At 44.6% G+C, this 22,547-nt stretch overlaps 1 protein-coding gene across 1 annotated transcript in view; it reads right to left on the reverse strand.

Annotated features, from left to right (window-relative positions):
• Nucleotides 1–558: 558 nt before the first annotated feature.
• Nucleotides 559–22,547, reverse strand: part of PPCDC (phosphopantothenoylcysteine decarboxylase) — a 97,355-nt gene continuing 75,366 nt past the window's right edge. Inside the window, exon 7 of the mRNA XM_030576764.1 lies at nucleotides 559–965. Within this exon, the coding sequence (XP_030432624.1) occupies nucleotides 808–965 (158 nt within the window). The 3' untranslated portion in view covers nucleotides 559–807. The remainder of the gene's footprint in view (nucleotides 966–22,547) is intronic.

Below are 22,547 nucleotides of genomic sequence, written 5' to 3' on the forward strand. Positions count from 1 at the left end.
TTAGGGAATCCCATTACAGCAAAGCTATCCACTATGACCTGCACATTTCCCAGAGTTACTACCCTTGATAGCAGCAGCTCAGTGATCGCATTGGCTATTTGGATCACAGCAGCCCCCACAGTAGATTTACCCACTCCAAACTGATTCCCGACTGACCGGTAGCTGTCTGGCGTTGCAAGCTTCCACGGGGCTATCGCCACTCGCTTGTGAACTGTGAGGCCTGCTCTCACCTTGTTATTATTGAGCTTCAGGGCAGGGAAAAACAAGTCACAAAGTTCCATGAAAGTGCCCTTACAAATGCAAAAGTTTCGCAGCCACTGGGAATCATCCAAGACCTGCAACCCAATGCAGTCCCATCAGTCTGTGCTTGTTTCCCAGGCCCAGAATCAGCATTCCACAGCATGAACCTGCCCCATTACCACCTTGATGTCCAAACTGCCAGGGTGAGAGAAGTCTGTGTCCATGTCCTCATCACCGCGCTGTCATTGTCTCCTTGCCTGCTTTTGCAGGTTCTGGTTCTGCACATACTCAGGATAATGTGTGATGTGTTTAGAATGCTCACAACAGCAGTAGTGAGCTGAGTGGGCTCCATGCTTGCCATGGTATGGCGTCTGCAGGAGAGCAGAGTTGCAGCTGAAGCAGTGGATGATGATGCGTGCCACAGAATAGATATTTATACTGAACGACGAGAGGACCTGTGAGGTGGATTCATGGCACCAGGAGAGTAGAGTTGCAGCAGAAGCAGTGGATGACTGAGCTCATTTACTCTATTAAGCTCAGTTATTATTTACTCAATTGAGACTGGGCTCATTTACAACAGCAGGAGAGCAGAGTTGCAGCAGAAGCAGTGGATGACGATGATTTGCACCTACTGCACCGTCTGCTGCTAGCAGCACTCTGGACACAACAGCAGTGGTGACTGTTAGCTGAGCTGAGTGGCTTCCATGCCTGCCATGATATGGTGTCTGCACAGAAAAAAAGGCACAAAACAATTGTCTGTCGTTGCTTTCATGGAGGGAGGGGCAACTGACGACATGTACCCAAAACTACCCGCGACAATGTTTTTGCCCCATCAGGCATTGGAAGCGTAACCCATTATTCCAATGGGTGGCAGAGACTGTGAGAACTGTGAGATAATTATCCACAGTGCACCACTCCGCGAGTCAATGCTTGCCATGGTATTGAGGAAGCACTCCGCTGACCTACTGCACTTAGTGGGGATATACACGATCGACTGTATAAAATCACTTTCTAAAGATTGACTTCTATAAATTCGACCTAATTTCCTAGTGTAGACATACCCTTAGTGTACAGTGCTCACTTTATATTTATTTTTTATTACAAATATTTACACTGTAAAAAAACAAAATTGTATTTTTCAATTCACCTAATACAAATACTGTAGTGCAATCTGTTTTTCGTGAAAGTTGAATTTACAAATGTAGAATTATGTACAAAAATTATTGCATTCAAAACCAAAACAATGTAAAACCATAAAGCCTACAAGTCCACTCAGTCCTACTTCTTGTTCAACCCATCGCTCAGACAAACAAGGTATTTCAAATTTGCAGGAGATAATGCTGCCCGCTTCTTGTTTACAATGTCACCTGAAGGTAAGAACAGGTGTTTGCATGGCATTGTTGTAGCCAGTGTCACAAGATATTTACGTGCCAGATGCACTAAAGATTATATGTCCCTTCATGATTCAACCATCATTCCAGAGGATATGCGTCCATGCTGATGACGGGTTCTGCTCGATAATGAACCAAAGCAGTGCGGACTGACACATGTTCATTTTCATTATCTGAGTCAAATGCCCCCAGCAAAAGGTTGATTTTCTTTTTTGCCGATTTGGGTCCCATAGTTTCCACATCAGAGTACTGTTCTTTTAAGACTTCTGAAAGCATGCTCCACACCTCATCCTTCTCAGATTTTGGAAGGCACGTTAGATTCTTAAACCTTGGGTTGAGTACTGTAGCTATCTTTAGAAATCTGATATTGGAACTTTCTTTGTGTTTTGTGAAATTTATAGTGAAGGTGTTTTTAAATCAAACAACAAAAATATGCTGGGTCATCATCTGAGACTACCATAACACAAAATATATGGCAGAATGTGGGTAAAACCATGGAGCTGGAGACATACAATTCTCCTCCAACGACTTCAGTCACAAAATTAATTAACACATTTTTTTAACAAGCATCATCAACATGGAAGCATGTCTTCTGGAACGGTGGCCGAAGCATAAAGAGGCACATGAATGTTTAGCATATCTGGCACATAAATGCCTTGCAATGCTGACTACAAAACTACCATAAGAATGCCTGTTCTCACTTTCAGGTGGCATTGTAAATAAGAAGTGGGCGGCATTATCTCCCATAACTGTAAACAAACTTATTTTACATTGTTTTGTTATGGAGTGCAGTTATGTAACAAAAAAAAATCTACATTTGTAAGTTTCACTTTCCTGATAAAGAGATTGCACTACAGTACTAGGTGAATTGAAAAATACTATTTCTTTTGTCTGTCATTTTTACAGTGCAAATATTTTTATCAAAAGTAATATGAAGTGAGCACTGTACACTTTGTATACTGTGTTGTAATGGAAATCAATATATTTGAAAATGTAGAAAAACATCCAAAAATATTTAATAAATTTTAATTGGTATTCTATCATTGAACAATGTGATTAAAACTGCAATTAATTTTTTGAGTTAATCATGCAATTAATCGACAGCCTTAATAAATAAATAAAAAGGGACCATACTGAAAATTTCCTGTGCTTTACAGATCACTGTTAAGAACAATTGCACGGCATGTACACAGACACCCTCACAAGCAGGATGAGGTCTGCAGAAATAGACACTGGACCTCATTCTCAGTTACATTTAGGCCCCTTTATTCCACTTGTTGGCAGTGTAAAGATGGCTTAAATGTGCATAAATAGCCCCCTGAAAATATCCCTAATGCAGCGGGCCTCCCCACTGGGTGTACAGCTGGCGTAAGGGCTCTACATGAGCTCTATTCCTAACCTAGTCCCAAGCATAGACTGCATCAGGAGCCTGGCTAACGTACACTGCATTATGGATATTCTCTGCTTCTCTAGGCCTATAGGGGGTCCTGGGAAACAAAGTGTAAATTAGAGCTACTTCTGGGCTGCTCTAACTAACACCAGAGGCAAGGTAGGGCCTTATACAGCCCCAGAATAACACTACCTGTACCTCAACCTGTCTCTGCCGCAAAGACAGGGAAGGAGTAACTGAGAATTGAGCCCATTTGAGCACAGGGAAAGGCCAAGCTTTAATAAGCCACCACCACCAAGCAGATCATTTCCCTTTTAAAGTGCTATTACAAGTCCACTCCAAAAGGAGCAGAAGATAATTTGTGCAAAGCAAATTAGCAGCTGTCAAGGTTCCTTCCCCACTCTGAACTTTAGGGTACAAATGTGGGGACCTGCATGGACACTTCTAAGCTTAATTCCTAGCTTAGATCTGGTAACTCTGCCACCACCCAGAACTTTCAGTGTCTGGAGCACTTCCTGTCCCCCCAAAACTCTCCCCTCCTTGGGTGGCCTTGAGGGACTTCACCAATTCCTTGTGAACACAGATCCAAACCCATTGGATCTTAAAACAAGGAGAAATTAACCATCTCCCTCCTTTCCCCCACCAATCCCTGGTGAGTCCAGATCCAATCCTCTTGGATCTTCAAACAAGGAAAAATCAATCAGGTTCTTAAAAAAAAAGGTTTTAATTAAAGAAGAAAGGTAAAAATCATCTCTGTAAAATCAAGATGGAAAATACTTTACAGGGTAATCAAATCCGTATAGCCCAGAGGAACCCCCTCTAGCCTTAAGTTCAAAGTTATAGCAAACAGAGGAAAAATCCCCTCAGCAAAAAAGGACATTTAAAAGTTGAGAAAACAAAAATAAAACTAATCCGCCTTGCCTAGCTGTTACTTACAATTTTGAAACATGAGAGACTGGTTTAGAAAGAGATGGAGAGCCTGGATGGACGTCTGGTCCCTCTTAGTCCCAAGAGTGAACAACACCCAAAACAAAGAGCACAAACAAAGACTTCCCTCCACCAAGATTTGAAAGTATCTTGTCCTCTTATTGGTCCTCTGGTCAGATGTCAGCCAGGTTTACTGAGCTTCTTAACCTTTACAGTTAAAAAGAGGCATTAACCCTTAACTATCTCTTTATGACAGCAGCCAAAAAAATAAATAAATAAATGCAGTGAGTGCAGAAACAAGCAAACAACCAACATCAACAGGTTGGCTTGGCACAAATTTTCTCAAAATACCAAAAAACAAAAGATCTCAAACTTTCCTCTTCGGAGCAGCATTCTCTGTAAAATGTCTGGTGAGTGCTGTGGTCTGACTCACAAGCAGAACCTGGCACCTTCCCTTTTATACAGCACCAGGTGAAGAACACCAATCACGCCCACTCCACACTCAGGTGAAATGAGGAGTTAACCCTGTAATGCATTAGGAGCAAAACCCAGCCCCTTGGTGAGAAGGGATTTTGCCAGACAGGCTGTGTGACGATGGGAAGGAGGGTTTTCCCACACATCATCAGAGACAGGTGAAGGGTCCAATTGGGAAAGTTTCTAGAATCTGTCAGCAAAAAGGACCAGTGGGAAAATGAAATAACCAACAACAGGCATGCACTTTGGAATGTTTGGTGGTTCCAGTTATTTCTGTGAGAGCAGAACGATCTGACCCAAACTAGTCTCAGCAGCTTTGAATATCCCAACTCTCCTGCCCAGGCTGCTCAATTCAGCTTCTTTAAAAAGCAAGTGCTATTTTCCATCCCTCCAAGCACTGCCTCCCCTACACCAACACTCACTCATGCCCGTCACCCCAATTGTGGTATGGGCCACCAACCACAGATCTCCAGAGTCCACTATACTGGGCCATTCGCTCTAGCTGGTTCCAGGTATAGCCCATTTTTTGCTATCAGCCTGAAGGTCGGGTCGCCAGGTGTTTCTTGGACGGCCTCTTTTCCACTTGCCTTGGGGGTTCCACCGCAGTGCCTGTCTGGTGATGCCTCCAAATTGTCATGCCTGGAATAGCAGTGAGTTTCACCTCCGAGTACCTTAACAAAAAACCCAAATGATAAACCACCAGAGCATGCCCAGATACATCCCAGTGCTCAATGTTCAGTGCTCGACATTGCACTCTATACAACAGAGTCAAACCACCACCTACAACTGCATTTGAAATCATTCTGGCTCTGGAAGATGCTATTGTACGTATACTGACGGGGAGGAGAATTCTAGAGCCTTGGGGCTTGGCGGTGAAGAATCTTCCCTTCCTACCTCAGCCAACCCTCTCAAGGTTTTAGACTGGCCAGGTTAGTAGTGCCTGCCAATCTCACCAAAGTTTAATTAATGAACTAGTCCAGACCTGGTGCTGGAATTCCCTCCCTCATTTCCAGAAGTGGGCCATACCCCCCCATGCCTTTTGCAGGCTTGACAGTCAGAGGGAGTAAGATACACCGACATCAATGACACAGTCCAGAGCAGGAAAGAATTTGTAGCGAAGGCTGCAAGAAAGGGTCAGAACCAAGAAAACCTGCCCAGACAGTGAAGTGAAAGAAACACAAATAGCCCTCCCACTGTTTCACATCACTGCTTTTAGTAATCACAGCTGTTTTCACTTCTCCCTAGAGCCTACTATTGTTCCTCTGAGGTTCAGTTTTGGTTCCTCTTACCTTCCCCTCTTCTCTATTTCAAGGCCAGCCTAGTCTTCAAACCACCTTAGCTTTTACTTCCAGCTTCTAACCACAGAAATCCCACCAGTTTCCGTGCACTGCACTGATCAATCTCTAAGCCCCTGCAAAATCTGCAGAGAGATAGAAAGTCCCATAGAAATCACCCCCAGCTGCCAGGTTTTGGCACTGGCTGTCTTGCCCGCAACAACTGGAGATATAGACAAAGATGGGAAGGACCAAGATTCACTGATGCCCCAACTCTCTCGCCCTGAGATGTATGTAATACACCAACTTGAGTCTTATCAATGAGTATGGGGGAGGAATAGCTCAGTGGTTTGAGCATTGGCTTGCTAAACCCAGAGTTGTGAGTTCAATCCTTGAGGGGGCCATTTGGGGACTGGTCCTGCTTTGAGCAGGGGGTTGGACTAGATGATCTCTTGAGGTCCCTTCCAACCCTAATAATCTATGATTCTATGAGCTTGGCTCAGTGTTCCATAGGATGGTGAAACCACCTCCAGCTTGCTGTCATTGTGATCTAGGATGGGAAAAGGAAAAGGCCTTCCTGACCCTAAAACAAAAACAGAGAAATAAGCTGGAGGAGGAGGAGGATGGAAAATCATAAGCAAAAATGGCCAGGGGATATCCCCTTAGTTACCTTGACATTCTAGGGCAGAAGCTTCCTAGCCCAGAGCAGGACAAAGTGAGGGCACAGGAAAGAAAACATTCCTTTTGGATTTCTAGGCCCACAATAACAAATCCAGACCAGATTCATTCCTGGTGTTAACTCCACTGATGAGCCCTGAGTTTAGTCCTACAAATAATTTTCTGAACTTCAGATACAGAACACGGGAACCTACATATCCAGTGAACGCAGGAGTCAGCTGGCACTTCAGGCCTGAGAAGTCATTTGACAAACTGACATCCTTTATTACATTACTTATATTTTACCAATATCAATATTGTCTCAAACCAGACATAAACGATGCCAGGATGCCACAAAAGCGCCTTATAAAGGCATCTTGAGCCTTCACCTTCTTTCTTGGAGTCACTTCTTCAGCTCCTGACCCAGTTTTTCCACATGTTGGATGAATCAGAGAGATTTTTAAAAGTCACTCAATCCACTGCTGAGATGATAATGCTTTGATGGGCTCCAAACCGATGAGCATGGGTTTCCCACATAGATTCATCAGCTCTTCACAGGGAGAGGAGGAAGTGACCAGAATAAGTAAACACACAGATACATGTGAAACTACTTCAAGGAATTTAACCAGCAGGGTCAGCATCCTTCTGGTTTGACATGCAGTTTTCCCTTGGCTAGTGTCAGCTCGTCTGGCTATCAACTGCCCAAACAGCATTGGAAAGTCTGACCATGTGATTCAGCTCTGACCCATGCTGTGCCTAACAAAATCAGCAGAACAAGGCAACTATTTTGTTCTGCTTTCGTTTATTTTAGTACCAATAAACGCAAATGATTAAGAAGAATAAATATTGAGTTCCACTGAAGTAACCTTCAGGGTTCATTGACCACAGGGGAAAGACTGGACCTTTTGCTGAGGGTCAGTGACTACCTAGAGGGACTATAAATCTTGATACTCATCAAAATATAAAGTCAATGGACCAGATCCTGGAGCCTGAACCTTCTGTACACAGTGCTGTTCAGGAGAGAGTAGTAAACCACCCCAATCCTTAAATTGCCAGTCTGATCCAAAGGCACATCTTGGAGTACCCTTGGGGCTGCTCTACATTGTGCTGGCGGCCCAAAGCCAATAGGGACAACTCTAGCAGCCAGGGTTCAGTTGGATGCAATGGTACCCCAGCCATGCTACCTATGTCAGAGGCAGGGAGGGGCGAGAAGTCAGAGCCACGATACCAGCAGTAAGCCAAACAGGGACTTCTCCACACTGATGGAATACTCAGGCAGTTAGACCAATCAGCTTCCTGGTACCTTGAGCTGGGGAACTGGTGCAAAGTGGCGGCAGTGGAGGACAGGAGCTGATCTAATACATTTTGCTACCTATGTCCCAGTCTCAATATTTTCAACAGAAACCTTTAAATCTTGAGCCCATGATTTTGTGTACATGCAAAAAGCTCAGGTCTGCATAGGCAAATTATGTTTTGCTATGCAAATCTGGCAGACTGACAACTACCTACTAGTGTGTGCGAAAATACAAGGTGCTGGCTTGCACAGCTTTGATCCCTCCAATTCAGAAAGCCATTTGAAACTGCCAGGAAAATATGGCTCTGAACTTCCTTTATCAGAACTCTCTGGATGATAAAGCTCTTGAGCATTAAAAAAAATAAAAATAAAAATAAAAAATTACACTGTCATTTTAAAGAGTAGAGCAGGTTGAGATTCAGAAAAAAAGCTTTGATGAGGCTATTAGGGAGCAGGAATTTGCATACGACATCCAATTGTCTTATCAGTGGCGATTAATCATTTTCATTCAGCTGTGAAACAATCACAATTCATTCACAGATGAGAAGCAGTGTGGCTGTGCACTGGACTGGGATTCAGGAGACCTGGGTTCTTTCCTACCTCTACCACTGGCCATTAGGCATGTCCGTTCATCCTTCTGTGCCTCAGTTACCCTATCTGTAAATTAGGGGTAAAATGCTTTGAGATCTATAGATGAGGCATGCTAGGTATTATTATTTAAATTTTGCAATCTTATAGATTAACAAAGCACCAGCCCTCAGTACTGTTAACCCTTATGAAAATAAACAATTGTAATGACCTGACTTGACATAAGACTGTCATCAGCCAGTCATAAGACACAATTTTCTTCTTAGTGTCATCATGATACAGCAATTACTTCATGTTCATTCAGCACCTTTCACATACAAAAATTGGACTCCAACATGTTTCTACATTCACATACCCGAGGCTCTTTTTGCTCATTACTGAAATAGAAACCTCCTCCGGGGTGGGATGCAGCTTGGGATTTACCAGCTCCAGGGACACTGCACATCATTTGTGATGATCCAGTTAAAACAACAGGGGAAATTTAGGACAATTTTGGAGGAAGCATTTTGTCAGAAAACCAAAGAAAAGTTGTCAGAAAACTTCTTTGGAAAGTGTCATGGGATTGTTAGTGCCATCAGAGGCAGTATTGACTAGCAGTTACAACACCAGACTGGGAATGAGGAATTCCTGAGTTCTGTTCCTGATGTGGCCATCTCTGGGTAGCTTTGAGCAAAATTTTCAGAGGTGCTGAGCATACACAATGCCAATCGAGTCATGGGAACATAGGGATTGCCAGACTGGATCAGACCCATGGCTCATGAAAGTCCTGTATTGTGTATCACAATGCTGGCCAGCGCTAGAAGCTTCAGGTACACAAATCTCACAACAGGCAAATGTGGGAGAATCTTCCCCCCAAAAGGGCTCATCCTAATCCCTAACTCCTTTCCAATACTCTTATTTTATCCTTAATCATTACAACTCTGGATATTTTTGTTGTCCATACAAATGTCTAATCCATCTTTGAAGTTTACCAAGTTCTTGGCCTAAACAACATCCTATGGCAATGAGTTCCACAGTCTAACAATGTGTTATGTGAAAAGGAATTCCCTTTGATCAGTTTTTCACTTCTCCCCTTTCAATTTTATTGAAGGCAGTGCCTGCTGCGGGTGCTTAGCAGTTGTGATCAGGGCTTTCTGTCTCAGTTTCCCACCTGTACAATGGAAGAAGTAATATTCCCCTATTCAATGACATAGGTGGGGTGCTTTAGGAATTAATGAATTTGTGTTAGAATAAGCACTAATTACTCCTTTTAATGAAAGATTCTGTATGACTATGAGAGGATATTATTTGCCATCAATGCCACCTAAAGCATGATGCACCTTCTTGTTGCTTTCTCCCAGTAATTTTCCTCTTCTAGCTGATGTTCACCTGCGGAACAAGAGCCAAGAACTGTTCAGTTATGTACAGGTGTTTAGTAAGCCAGTAAAATTGAATAGCAACCTCCAGGCAGGGGTAAAGTTCTCCACCAGTACAGTGAGCATGCTAATATTTTGGATTAAAGTTTTCGGAGGAGCTTCAACCTGGTTTCCCAGAACTTCAACCATTTGTGCAGCTTTGCACATGCTATCACATGTATTTTTAAATACTATCACCTGTGCACACAGGTGACAGTGCTAAAAAATGAGTGTCAAAGTGGTCACACACACACACACACACACACACACACACACACACACACACACACACACACAAAGTGGAGGGCATGTTTGGATATTCATGGGTAAAAGCCACAATTACGTGTGATGTGTGGGTGGGCTGGGAATTTCCTTAGTTCAGCTTCCCTTAATTAAGTGTCCCCTGCAAACCCCACTGGGATATCTCAGACAAAGACCTCTTCTAAACAAACAAATAAAATATCAGTCTAAAACCTATTCCACCAGTGAACCTCAACCCTATTCTGAAAGGGCCACCTCTAGGAGTGAAAGGGGAACCTCTAGGAGGATGGAGCTCAGAGTGTGCGGCTCAATTCATCTTTATTATTATTATCACTATTGATTTGTATTGTAGTAGAGCCTAGAAGCCACGGTCATGGGTGAGGACCCCATTGTGCTAAGGGCTGTACAAACACAGAATAAAAAGATGCTCCATGCCCCCTAAAGCTTACAATCTAAGTAGATATTTGGCTTCTCTGCTGAGATTTCCAATTAAGGGACCAATTTTTTTATTAAATGAAGCAGAGGAAACAGGATGAGATCCACCAAGCTCACTTCACACAGACCACTCAACAAGATCCAGATGGTAGCAGTTTACAGACACTACTGACCTGGACCAAATTCAAAGAGACTAAAGGCAAAAGGCTCCATATTGCCTGAGCAAACCAATTCCTGGTTTTTTAGCCTTTAGATATATTTAATTCATAACCTTAGTAGGGAGAGGAGAATAAAATAGTACAAAGCCCAGAAACTGCTCCTCAGCACATCTGGGCAAACAGGCCGATGTGCTATTGAAGGTCCGTGCAATATGCAAAGCCCAAAAGCCCAGATGGTGACCCAGCAACTCTATCTGCTTGGTCTACCCTTTGATCCCTGGAAGACACATGCCAAGCCCTCTCACATTTTACAAAGGCTTAGAATAAACAGTAACAAATTTGCAAGGCCAGTTTGCAAATGATTTGTATGTGGTATTGATATTTGCAAACACAGTCTTCATCTGCCTCTGAGCTTTGGACCATGTCTTCCCACAGAGCCTATAAAATCCCTCATCTTCATAGCTCCACAAAAGATCAATCTCTTAGCAGCAACAGGCTGGAGAGGCTAAAATGCCATCAGGAAGGAAACGGCAACATTCCTTCTCTCTTTTTAGGTGGGGAGGGGGTGGAGATGTCTTCAGGTTTCTCAGGGCTTGGTTACACTGGAGAGTTGCAGCACTGGTGGTGGGTTTACAGCGCTGCAACTTACTCACCGTCCACACTTGCAAGGCACATACAGCGCTGCATCTCCCTAGCTGCAGTGCTGGCTGTACTCCTGCTCTGCCTGGGGTATAACGATTGCAGCGCTGGTGATGCAGCACTGCTCCGACAGTGTGGCAATCAAAAGCGCTGTAATTGGCCTCCAGAGATATTTGGAGGTATCCCAGAATGCCTGTTCAGCCACTCCCAACAGCACTGCAAATGCTGCAAATGTGGCCACACTGCAGCACTGGTAGCTGTCAGTGTGGCACACTGCAGCACTTTCCCTACCCAGCTGTATGAAAACAGCTGTAACTCCCAGCGCTGTACAGCTGCAAGTGTAGCCATACCCTTACTCTCCTAGTCCGTCATTTCTGATCTGTGTTATTGGGCACCCAGCACCATAAACGTGCATGGTATTTTACGTGTTCAGCAGGGGAAAAGCCCACCTTTGTCCAAACCAAGCCTTGCAAAATTCCACTGCCCATGGACAAGCATGTGCATTCCCATCCTATAACCATTTCACCACCATGCTAATTATCAAACCTACACATTAGGCCCTGGTGAATAACCTATTCAAACAATATTCAAATTCTGAGAGTTGCAGAAATCAGTTGCTATTCAGCCCTTCAAATAACCCAGAGGAATCTGGAAGCCCTTGGCCCCATCGAGCACTTTCCAGGTCCCTCCTTTGTCCCCACAAGAAGAGTGGAGAAGTGGGTACCTGCTCCCTTCAGTTCAGGAAGTGAGAACTTGTTCCTCCATCAAGCAAAGAGAAAGGAGAAGCTCCTACCAGGCATCAGGTTCATGTATTCTATGTATCCAGTGTCCTGCACAATCATAGAATCATAGAACCTCCAGTCCAGTCCCCTGCACTCAAGGTAGGACTAAGTATTATCTAGACCATTGTTTCCCAAATTTGGGATGCTGCTTGTGTAGGGAAAGCCCCTGGCAGGCCGGGCCAGTTTGTTTACCTGCTGCATCCGCAGGTTTGGCCGATCGCGGCTCCCACTGGCCGCGGTTCGCAGCTCCAGGGCAATCAGCAGAACCTGCAGACGCAGCAGGTAAACAAACTGGTCTGGTCCGCCAGGGGCTTTCCCCACATAAGCAGCGTCCCAACTTTGGGAAACACTGATCCAGACCATCCCTGACAGGTGTTTGTCCAACCTGCTCTTAAAAATCCCCAATGATGGAGATTCTACCACCTCACTAGGCAGTTTATTCCAGTGCTTAACCACTCTGACAGTTAGGAAGTTTTTCCTAATGTCCAACTTAAACCGCCCTTGCTGCAATTTAAGCCCATTGCTTCTTGTCCTGTCCTCAGAGGTTAAGAATAATAATTTTTCTCCCTCCTCCTTGTAACAACATTTTATGTACTTGAAAACTGTTATCATGTGCCCCCTTCCACCCCCATCTTCTCTTCTCCAGACTAAACAAACCCAATGCTTTCAATCTTCCCTCATAGGTCATGTTTTCTAGACCTTTAATCATTTTTGTTGCTTTCCTCTAGATTTTCTCCAATTTGTCCACATCTTTCCTGAAATGTGGTGCCCAGATCTGGACACAATACTCCAGCTGAGACCTACTTAGTGCAGAGTACAGCAGAAGAATCTTCTTACAACACTCCTGCTAATACATCCCAGAATGATGTTTGTTTATTTTTGCAACAGCGTTACACTGTTGACTTACATTTAGCCTGTGATACACTATGACTCCCAGATCCCTTTCCCCACTACTCCTTCCTAGGCAGTCGTTTCCTATTTTGTATGTGTGCTACTGATTGTTCCTTCCTAAGTGGGGTACTTTGCATTTGTCTTTATTGAATTTCACCCTATTTACTTCAGACCATTTCTCCAGTTTGTCCAGATCATTTTGAATTTTAATCCTATCTTCCAAAGCACTTGCAACTCCTCCCAGCTTGGTATCATCCGCAAACTTTATAAGTGTACTCTCTATGCCATTATCTAAATCATTGATGAAGATCAGAGGGGAAGCCGTGTTAGTCTGGATCTGTAAAAGCAGCAAAGAATCCTGTAGCACCTTATAGACTAACAGATGTTTTGGAGCATGAGCTTTCGTGGGTGAATACCCACTTCCTCAGATGCATGACATGCATCTGACGAAGTGGGTATTCACCCATGAAAGCTCATGCTCCCAAACTTCTGTTAGTCTATAAGGTGCCACAGGATTCTTTGCTGCTTTTATTGATGAAGATATTGAACAGAACCGGACCCAGAACCAATCCCTGTGAGACCCCACTCATTATGCCCTTCCAGCATGACTGTGAACTACTGATAACTACTCTCTAGGAATGATTTTCCAACCAGTTATTCACTCACCTTATAATAGCTCCATCTAGGTTGTATTTCCCTAGTTTGTTTATGAGAAGGTCATGCGAGACATTATCAAAAGCCTTACTAAAGTCAAGATATATCACATCTACCACTTCCTAACATCCACAAGCTTGTTACCCTGTCAAAGAAAGCTATCAGGTTAGTTTGACATAATTTGTTCTTGACAAATCCATGCTGACTGTTATTTATCACCTTATTATCTTCTAGATGTTTGCAAATTGATTGCTTAATTATTTGCTCCATTATCTTTCCAGGTACAGAAGTTAAGCTGACTGGTCTGTAATTCCCTGGGTTGTCCTTATTTCCTGTTTTATAAATGGGCATTATATTTGCCCTTTTCCAGTCTTCTGGAATGTCTCCTGCCTTCCATTACTTTTCAAAGATAATTGCTAATGGCTCAGATATCTCTTCAGTCAGCTCCTTGAGTATTCTAGGATGCATTTCATCAGGCCCTGGTGATTTGAAGACATCTAACTTGTCTAAGTAATTTTTGACTTGTTCTTTCCCTTTTTTAGACTCTGATCCTACCTCATTTTCACTGGCATTCACTATTTTAGACATTCAATAGCCACCAACCTTCTTGATGAAAACTGAAACAAAGTGGCTCCAGTACAGATCCTCTAGGCATTACTGTAATACAAATAGTAATCATTAACTGTGATGCTATACCCCATAATGCTTTATGGGAATATGACATAACTGGAATATGTTTTGTGCTGCCTGTGCCATGTAACATAAGTTATGGTCTACTATATCTATTCATCCTATTTGTACACATTGTGACAAAGTTCCTCCTCTACCTTGGTGGGTCCTGAGCTTACTGGCAGATTTGCTCATCTCAGTGATCTTCCCCAAAGTCTGGGTCAGCTCCTCCTGTGTCTGATCAGGAGTTGGGAGGTTTGGGGGGAACCTGGGCCCACCCTCTACTCCGGGTTCCAGCCCAGGGCCCTGTGGACTGCAGCTGTCTATAGTGCCTCCTGTAACAGCTGCACGACAGCTACAACTCCCTGGGCTACTTCCCCATGACTTCCTCCAAACACCTTCTTTATCCTCACCACAGGACCCTCCTCCTGGTGTCTGATAACGCTTGTACTCCTTAGTTCTCCAGAAGCACACCCTCACTCTCAGCTCCTTGGGCTTCTTGCTCCCAGCTCCTCACACACACTTCCTCTCCTCTGGCTCCCCCCGCCTGACTGGAGTGAGCTCCTTTTTAAATCCAGGTGCCCCGATTAGCCTGCCTTGATTGGCTGCAGGTGTTCTAATCAGCCCGTCTCCATTAATTGGTTCTAGCAGGTTCCTGATTACTCTAGTGCAGCCCCTGCTCTGGTCACTCAGGGAACAGAAAACTACTCATCCAGTGGCCAGTATATTTGCCCTCTACCAGACTCCTGTACCCCACTGGTTTGGGTCTGTCACAACATATATCATTTTGTACTTGAGGTTAAGAATATTGGCTTTATACTTACTCAAAAATCAAGCAAGCTTTGTGAGGCATTTGGTCGGCTTCTTTAGGAAGGAATTCGCAAGGTTAAGTACCCGATCAGGAAGTGCTTGGGGAACAATGCATCTTGGAATGCTCCAATCCACATAAGTAGTCTTCCTGGAGACATACAAGATACCATGTGGACAACGGCTTCTGCCTGTAAAGACTATGAGTCATGCATGGACATGTCACTTGCCTAGGTGATTCCAAAACTCCACATTGGAGTTGGACTTTGAATAGGAGTGAGGAGGGGGTCTCCACCCACAAAAAAAGTCTATTTAAACCCCTGGAATACACTTCCATTTTGTCTTCAGCTGGCTAAAGAGGGAGCCTCTCCTCCCCGGGATACTTGGAAGAAACTGGAACAAAGGGGTGTGAGTGATTGCTGGACCCAGGCTAAAAGGAGATTAGTCTGTAACAGGGAGCATTCTGGAACTGGTGAGGATCTTATCTGTATTCAGTTTGAGCAGACATAGATTTGCACATTTTATTTTATTTTGCTTGCTGACTGACTTTGTTCTGTCTGTTATTTCCACTTCAGGTACACCTACATCAACTGTGGCTTTCACAGGTCAGTGTATGTACAGTTGTGATTGTCTTTAATGTCCCCTGGGGTGGAGTTGTAGGGGAAGTGCAGCAGCCTCTGATGTCATGTAGAATGCTGGAGGCCGTGGGGCTATCGGCTGCAAAGGGAGGAGAGCGTGCAATTTTTGGACCTGTAGGTCCACCAGAGTCTGCCACATCTCTGCTGCCTGAGAAGACCCATTACGTCCAGGTGCATCTCCCTCTCTTTAGCCTTCTTGGATTTCCAGGCCTCTTTCCTCTCTACTTTCTCCTTCTCCAAGTAGTGTGCAAGGGTGAGCCTCCTGGCCCTGATCTCATTTTCTGATGCAGCACAGAATTGCAGCTTCTCCTGGAACATGCCATCCCGAGTTCTCTTTTTTCTCCTCCTCATCGGGCTCAGGTATTCTGCGATTATGACCTTGAGGTCCCTGCTCCACAATATCAGCAGCTGCAGATACAGTACACAGAGGTACCATGGTCAGTGTATTCACGACAGAAATAGAAACTGAGGATACTGAATTCACTCCACTTGATCCCCACAAGTTGTAAGCACGACATTCTCACTTCTCCTGGGGATGGATACAGAACTACACCAGTCACAGCACAACGATGGTGAGTATGGCCCTCGGGGATGGGGGAGATAGCTCAGGCACGAGTGTACGTGTACAGGGCAATGGGACTGAATACTGGGACTGTTTTTCACAGGCAGGGGGGATTTTAGCACATACCTCACTCCTGAAAGTAACAAAGGCAGAGAGAACATACATGACATGCATCTGAGGAAGTGGGTATTCACCCACGAAAGCTCATGCTCCAAAACATCTGTTAGTCTATAAGGTGCCAGAGGATTCTTTGCTGCTTTTACAGATCCAGACTAACACGGCTACCCCTCTGATAGAGAGAACATAGCTGCTGCTGGCATCTGAATGCCACCAGAGGCAATACGCTGCTAGCCTGTGTACTGCAATGGTGCCTACTGAAGTAATTGCTGAATGGTGTGGAAAAGTGTCCAACTGCAGTGGAAGAAATAAGGCAGCCCTCCCTGGAGTACCTCCATGAAAGTTTCACTGAGATCTCTACGGAGGATTCATGAAACATCCCAGTGCACATAAATTGCTCTCCCTGGCTCCCCTCTCCCACAACTCTAAAGGGGTGTTGTGATGGGGTCTTCACCCCATACTTGCCCAGAAAGGGTTAATGTAGAGTGAGAAGGGGGCTAATTAACCCAACAGGCCACAGCTAAGGGGAATCAGGTGGCTAAGCAATCCCCTGACAGAGTGAGGGAGCCCAGCAGAGGAAGAACCAGATGGCTGGAACTAAAAAGACAGGAAATTGGCAGCAGAAGAAGGCTGCTGGAAAAGTCTGCAATCACACCCTGGGAAAAGAGAGGTGTGTTTAGGCTGGAAAACCCAGAGAGGGGGAAGCCAAGAAGGTAGGAGAGATCTGGGAAAAGCAGTAAGATCTAGAAGGGAACAGACCTTGACTGCTGACTAAAGAGTCTCTGAGCCAGAACCTGCAATAGAGGGCTGGTCCATGTTCCCCTGCCAGCTACTGAGAGTGCGGCACTATAAGGCAGCAAATGGGAAGACTGCCTAGGATTTGCTGGTGAGACTTTGATATCCCAAAGGGGAACATGTGTATAGTGACCTGGCCAGAGGACTGTGCCATGAAGAGGCGGCAGCAGCTCATGGAGTGAGAGATGGGCTGCAAACCCAGAGAGAGAGGTGGAGAGATGGTGTGCAACCATGGGAAGGGGTGTCGACCTTGTGAGCTATTCCCAAGAGTGACCAGGAGGAGGCGCCATCCTAGTGGTGAGTGGAGCAAGCTCACAGGAATGGAAAGCAGATAGCAACACTCTCTCTCTTGGTTGTTTCAGTACCTCTTCTACCACAAGTAAAAGAGAGTAAATCAACAGATGTGTCCTACTACTTTGGTGGTTTCATGCCTGTAATTTCAAAGCAAACTGCATCCTTATCAGACATTCCTTCCCCTGCATCACGCTCGCCCATGCTCGACTGTCAGGACTGGCTGCACTGCGCTTGAGTCAAAAACAGGTCCTGGCTCACTGTGCAGCTGGATCCCCTATCCCCCATACTCCTCCTTTTCCTTATCCATCTCCTCCTCCTCGCTGTTCACAGTCTGTGACTTGGGCTCCTCTGAAGTATCCGCGGGGGTCTTAGAGGTGGTGGTGGGGTCTTTGCCGAGGATGGCATGCAGCTCTTTGTAAAAGCATCAGGTCTGGAGTTCTGTACCACATTGATTGTTGGCCTCCCTGGCGTTCTGATGCACCTGCTGCAGTTTCTTGGCTTTCATGTGGCACTGGTACTGGTCTCTCTTGTAGCCCTTTTCCTCAATGCCGCAAGCGATCTGCTCATAGATATCAACATTTCTCCGTCTGGATCAGAGCTGCGCCTGCACAGCTTCTTCTCCCCATAGACCCAGGAGATCCATCATCTCCTGCATATTCCAGGTAGGAGCACATCCGCAATGTGTAGCCAGCATGGTCAGCTGGGCAGTTGCACACAACAATGGAGAGTTGCTAGGTGTGCCTGCCAACCCAGGCAACTAGGAAAAGGAATTTAAAATATTCACAGGGTTGTAAAGGAGATGGTCAGCTTCCTGTCCACCTGGCCAGCAGAGTTCACAATGGGGTGACCAGAGCAGTCACCATGGGGCATTGTGGGACAGCTCCTCGAGGCCAGCAACAGTCGATGTAAGCAATGCTGTGTTTACACTAACACCGTGTTGACCTAACTACATCGACCTTGACTCTACAGTGCTTGGGGAGGTAGTGTTATGAAGTTGACATAGTGGGCCAGTTACATCGGCAGGAATTAAATTTAAATGCAAATACATCCACAGCTAGGTCAACATAAGCTGCCTTGTGTTGACCTAACCATGCAGTCAAGTATCAGAGGGGTAGCCGTGTTAGTCTGGATCTGTAAAAGCAGCAAAGAATCCTCTGGCACCTTATTGACTAACAAACATTTTGGAGCATGAGCTTTTGTGGGTGAATACCCACTTCGCTGGATGCATGTGACGAAGTGGGTATTCTCCCACGAAAGCTCATGCTCCAAAATGTCTGTTAGTCTATAATATGCCACAGGATTCTTTGCTGCTTTAACCATGCAGTGTAGACCAGGCCAAAGATACCCCTCTTTGCAAATAATACTCTCCCAGAACCATATGTTCTGATGCCATTTCTTATGTTCTGATGGAATTTCCTTTAATATCTCTACATTCTTAGTTTACCTGTTTGATGTGTGAAGGTAGAATTGTTTGCAGTTTAGAGGACCAACAGTTCTTCAAGATAGTCTTTCAGTGGGTCCTTCTTCCATACATAATCATTCTTCCCTGTTGATTCCCAATATGAAACATCTGACACAACAGCCCTCATCAATCTCTCAGGGAGAGATAGCTCAGTGGTTTGAGCATTGGCCTGCTAAACCCAGAGTTGTGAGTTCCTTCAGTCTTTGAGGGGGTCACTTAGGGATCTGGGGCAAAATCAGTACTTGGTCCTGCTAGTGAAGGCAGGGGGCTGGACTTTATGACCTTTTGGGGTCCCTTCCAGTTCTATAAGATAGGTATAGATGCTTATATAAGGATTATATATATTAAGAGGATGGTTTCTATTAATATCTGGAGTTCAACAGACATGTAGATGTGAAGGATTATTAGATATAGCCTAATGCATAGAATTCCCAAATAGGGTTACTTATAGGTTAAGGACCAATATTCGGGGCCTCAGAATTCAAATATACTGTTTGTTAATATCACAAAGATTCTAAAGCATAGTTAATATAAAAATGAATCAAATATACAAAAAAAGGACTAAAAGGTTTAATACTAACAGGCACTAAGAGACCCAACACTACTGTCTGGTTGCCATAACCATAGAGCAGTGGTTCTCAACCAGGGGTATGTGTACCCTGGGGCTACGCAGGATCAAATCATCTAGAGATTTGCCTAGTTTTACAACAGGCTACATAAAAAGCACTAGCGAAGTCAGTACAAACTAAAATTTCATACAGACAATGACTTGTTTATACTGCTCTATATACTATACACAGAAATGTAATATTTATATTCTAAATTGATTGATTTTATAATTATATGGTAAAAATGAGAAAGTAAGCAATTTCAGTAATTGTGTGCTGTGACATTTCTATATTTTTATGTCTGATTTTGTAAGCAAGTAGCTTTTAAGTGAGATGTAACTTCGGGGTACGCAAGACAAAGACTCCTGAAAGGGGTACAGTAGTTTGGGAAGGTGGAGAGACACTGCCATAAAACAACTCTGCCTCAAGAATTGACTTTCATCAGAAACCAAGGCAGAAAGCAAACTTCTGCTGCTTGCACAGCTCCACACAATAGAACACTGCCACTACATGAAACCCTGCATAACAAAATCTAACAAACACATCATGTCTTCCCAAGACTGAACATTTGCTCTCATGCTAAGAAAAAGAACTTGGAAGACTGTATGTAACAGCACCACCTGGTGACGCGTGCCATAACAATACAGTTAACCTGTGTCACGAACTTATACAACACTTATACACCTAGAATTAGAATGTCTACACTTCAAGCTAGGGTGTGATTTCCAGCTTGAGGAGACACACCTGTCTTAGTTCTAACTGAGCTAATGTGCTAAAAATAAGAGTGTAGCCATGGCAGCGTGAGCACCAAGAGGGGCTAGCCACCCCAAGTATGTGCCTACAGTCATAGATGGGATTGTACTTGGGGCAGCTAGCTCCCCCTGCTGCTCATGCCACACAGCTACACTCTATTTTTAGCTGAAGTAGCACGTCTCTTTGAGCTGAGAATCACCCCCTCTAGCCCAAAGTGTAGACATCCCCTAGTGTCAGAGGAATAGCACCCACAATCAGCTCAGACATCTAAGGATTGTAACAAGAAGAACAGGAGTACTTGTGGCACCTTAGAGTTTAACAAATTTATTTGAGCATAAGCTTTCGTGGGCTACAGTAACGTGACCCAATGTGACAGCATTATAAAGGCTCTGCCTATACTGCAACCCTGTTGAGGAACCCAGTTACAGTGCAGTGTAAGCCAAATAGGTTACACCATGGTTCCATTAAGATAGAACTTTAACCATGTCCTCAAATCATCCTAAAACGTTAAGCCATCCCTAAATCAGTCATTTTTTATATTTTCAAAGACATGGTTACAACTTGGAGTCCAAACAAGCTGAAGTTATTTTGGATTAACTCATGCAGGGCAGTTCTTAAGAGTTGCATGGACAGAGATAATGCAGGAACAAAGGCTAGGTCAGACCAAGAAAGGACCTGATATCCTGGTGCTGCTTAATTTCTCCATCTCTGTGCTGAGTTTCCCTTTTAAGAATAAAACAACAAAGAGTCCTTGTGGCACCTTAGAGACCAACACATTTATTTGGGCATAAGCTTTTGTCGGCTAGAACCCACTTCATGCATCTGATGAAGTGAAAAATACAGGAGCAGGTATAAATACATGAAAGGATGGGGTTGCTTTACCAAGTGTGAGGTCAGTCTAACGAGATAAATCAATTAACAGCAGGATACCAAGGGAGGAAAAATAACTTTTGAAGTGGTAAGAGAGTGACCCCATTACATACAGTTGACAAGAAGGTGTGAGTAATAGTAGGGAGAAATTAGTATTGGGGAAATTAAGTTTAGGTTTTGTAATAACCCAACTACTTCCAGTCTTTATTCAGGCCTAATCTGAAGGTATCCAGTTTGCAAATTAATTCCAGTTCTGCAGCTTCACGTTGGAGTCTATTTTTGAAGTTTTTTTTTTGAAGAATTGCCACTTTTACGTCTGTTATTGAGTGACAGAGAGATTGAACTGTTCTCCTATTGGTTTTTGAATGTTATGATACCTGATGTCAGATTTGTGTCCATTTATTCTTTTTGTGTAGAGACTGTCCAGTTTGGCCAATGTACATGGCAGAGGGGCATTGCTAGCACACAATGGCATACATCACATTGATAAGATGTGCAGGTGAACGAGCCCCGGATGGTGTGGCTGATGTGGTTAGGTCCTATGATGGTGCCCCTTGAATAGCTATGTGGACAGAGTTGGTACCAGGGTTTGTAGCAGGGTTTGGTTCCTGGGTTGTTGTTGTTGTTGTGTGGTGTGTAGTTGCTGGTGAGTATTTGCTTCAGGTTGGGGAGCTGTCTGTAGGCGAGGACTGGGGGCTGTAGGTGACAGCTAGTGGCCTTCTGTTACTTTCCTTGTTGGGCCTGTCTTGTAGTAGGTGACTTCTTGGTACCCTTCTGGCTCTGTCAATCGGTTTCTTCACTTCAGCAGATGGGTATTGCAGTTTTAAGAACACTTGATAGAGATTCTGTAGGTGTTCGTCTCTGTCTGAGAGATCAGAGCAGATATAACCGTCTGCAGCCCCCAACTAAAACCTCTCCAGTGCATCATCAAGGATCTACAACCTATCCTGAAGGACGATCCCTCACTCTCACAGATCTCGGGAGAGAGGCCAGTCCTTGCCTACAGACAGCCCCTAGTTCCCACCAAAGACATGTTCCCACCTAAGACATAGGTGCGGGGACTAGCTTAGAACAGGGGTGCAGGAGAACCCCCAGACTCTCAGCCTTGCATGACTGGGGATGTGCTGCTGGCCTAAGCTTTGGGGGGTGCGGGAAAAGGACAGGGATAAGGGGGCTGGCTTTCAGCACCCCTATTAAAAATGTTCTAGTGCCACTGTCAGAAGACGAATCCATCACTTCCGCAGGACCTGCCATCTTGTTCACAGTTAGCAGAGACAGCATCCTGCTCAGGCGCCCACATTTTGATGCAGCAAGTGCCTCACCCTAGCCAGAGCCCTGAGCCACCATGGCAGGCACCGTCAACTGCCAGCAGCAACGGGCAGCCCACCACCAGGCCAGATCCATCTCACTGGCCCAGCCGCCGATGCAGAGCAGGCCCCCAAACCAGCAGGGCTGATCTGTCCCAGGCCCTGCACTCCCCGAGGAGTGATACTACGTGATCTGCCCAAGGTCATCCAGGAAGA

This window comes from Gopherus evgoodei, chromosome 10 (assembly GCF_007399415.2).
Source record: "Gopherus evgoodei ecotype Sinaloan lineage chromosome 10, rGopEvg1_v1.p, whole genome shotgun sequence".
In the NCBI taxonomy this organism is placed as follows: Eukaryota; Metazoa; Chordata; order Testudines; family Testudinidae; genus Gopherus; species Gopherus evgoodei.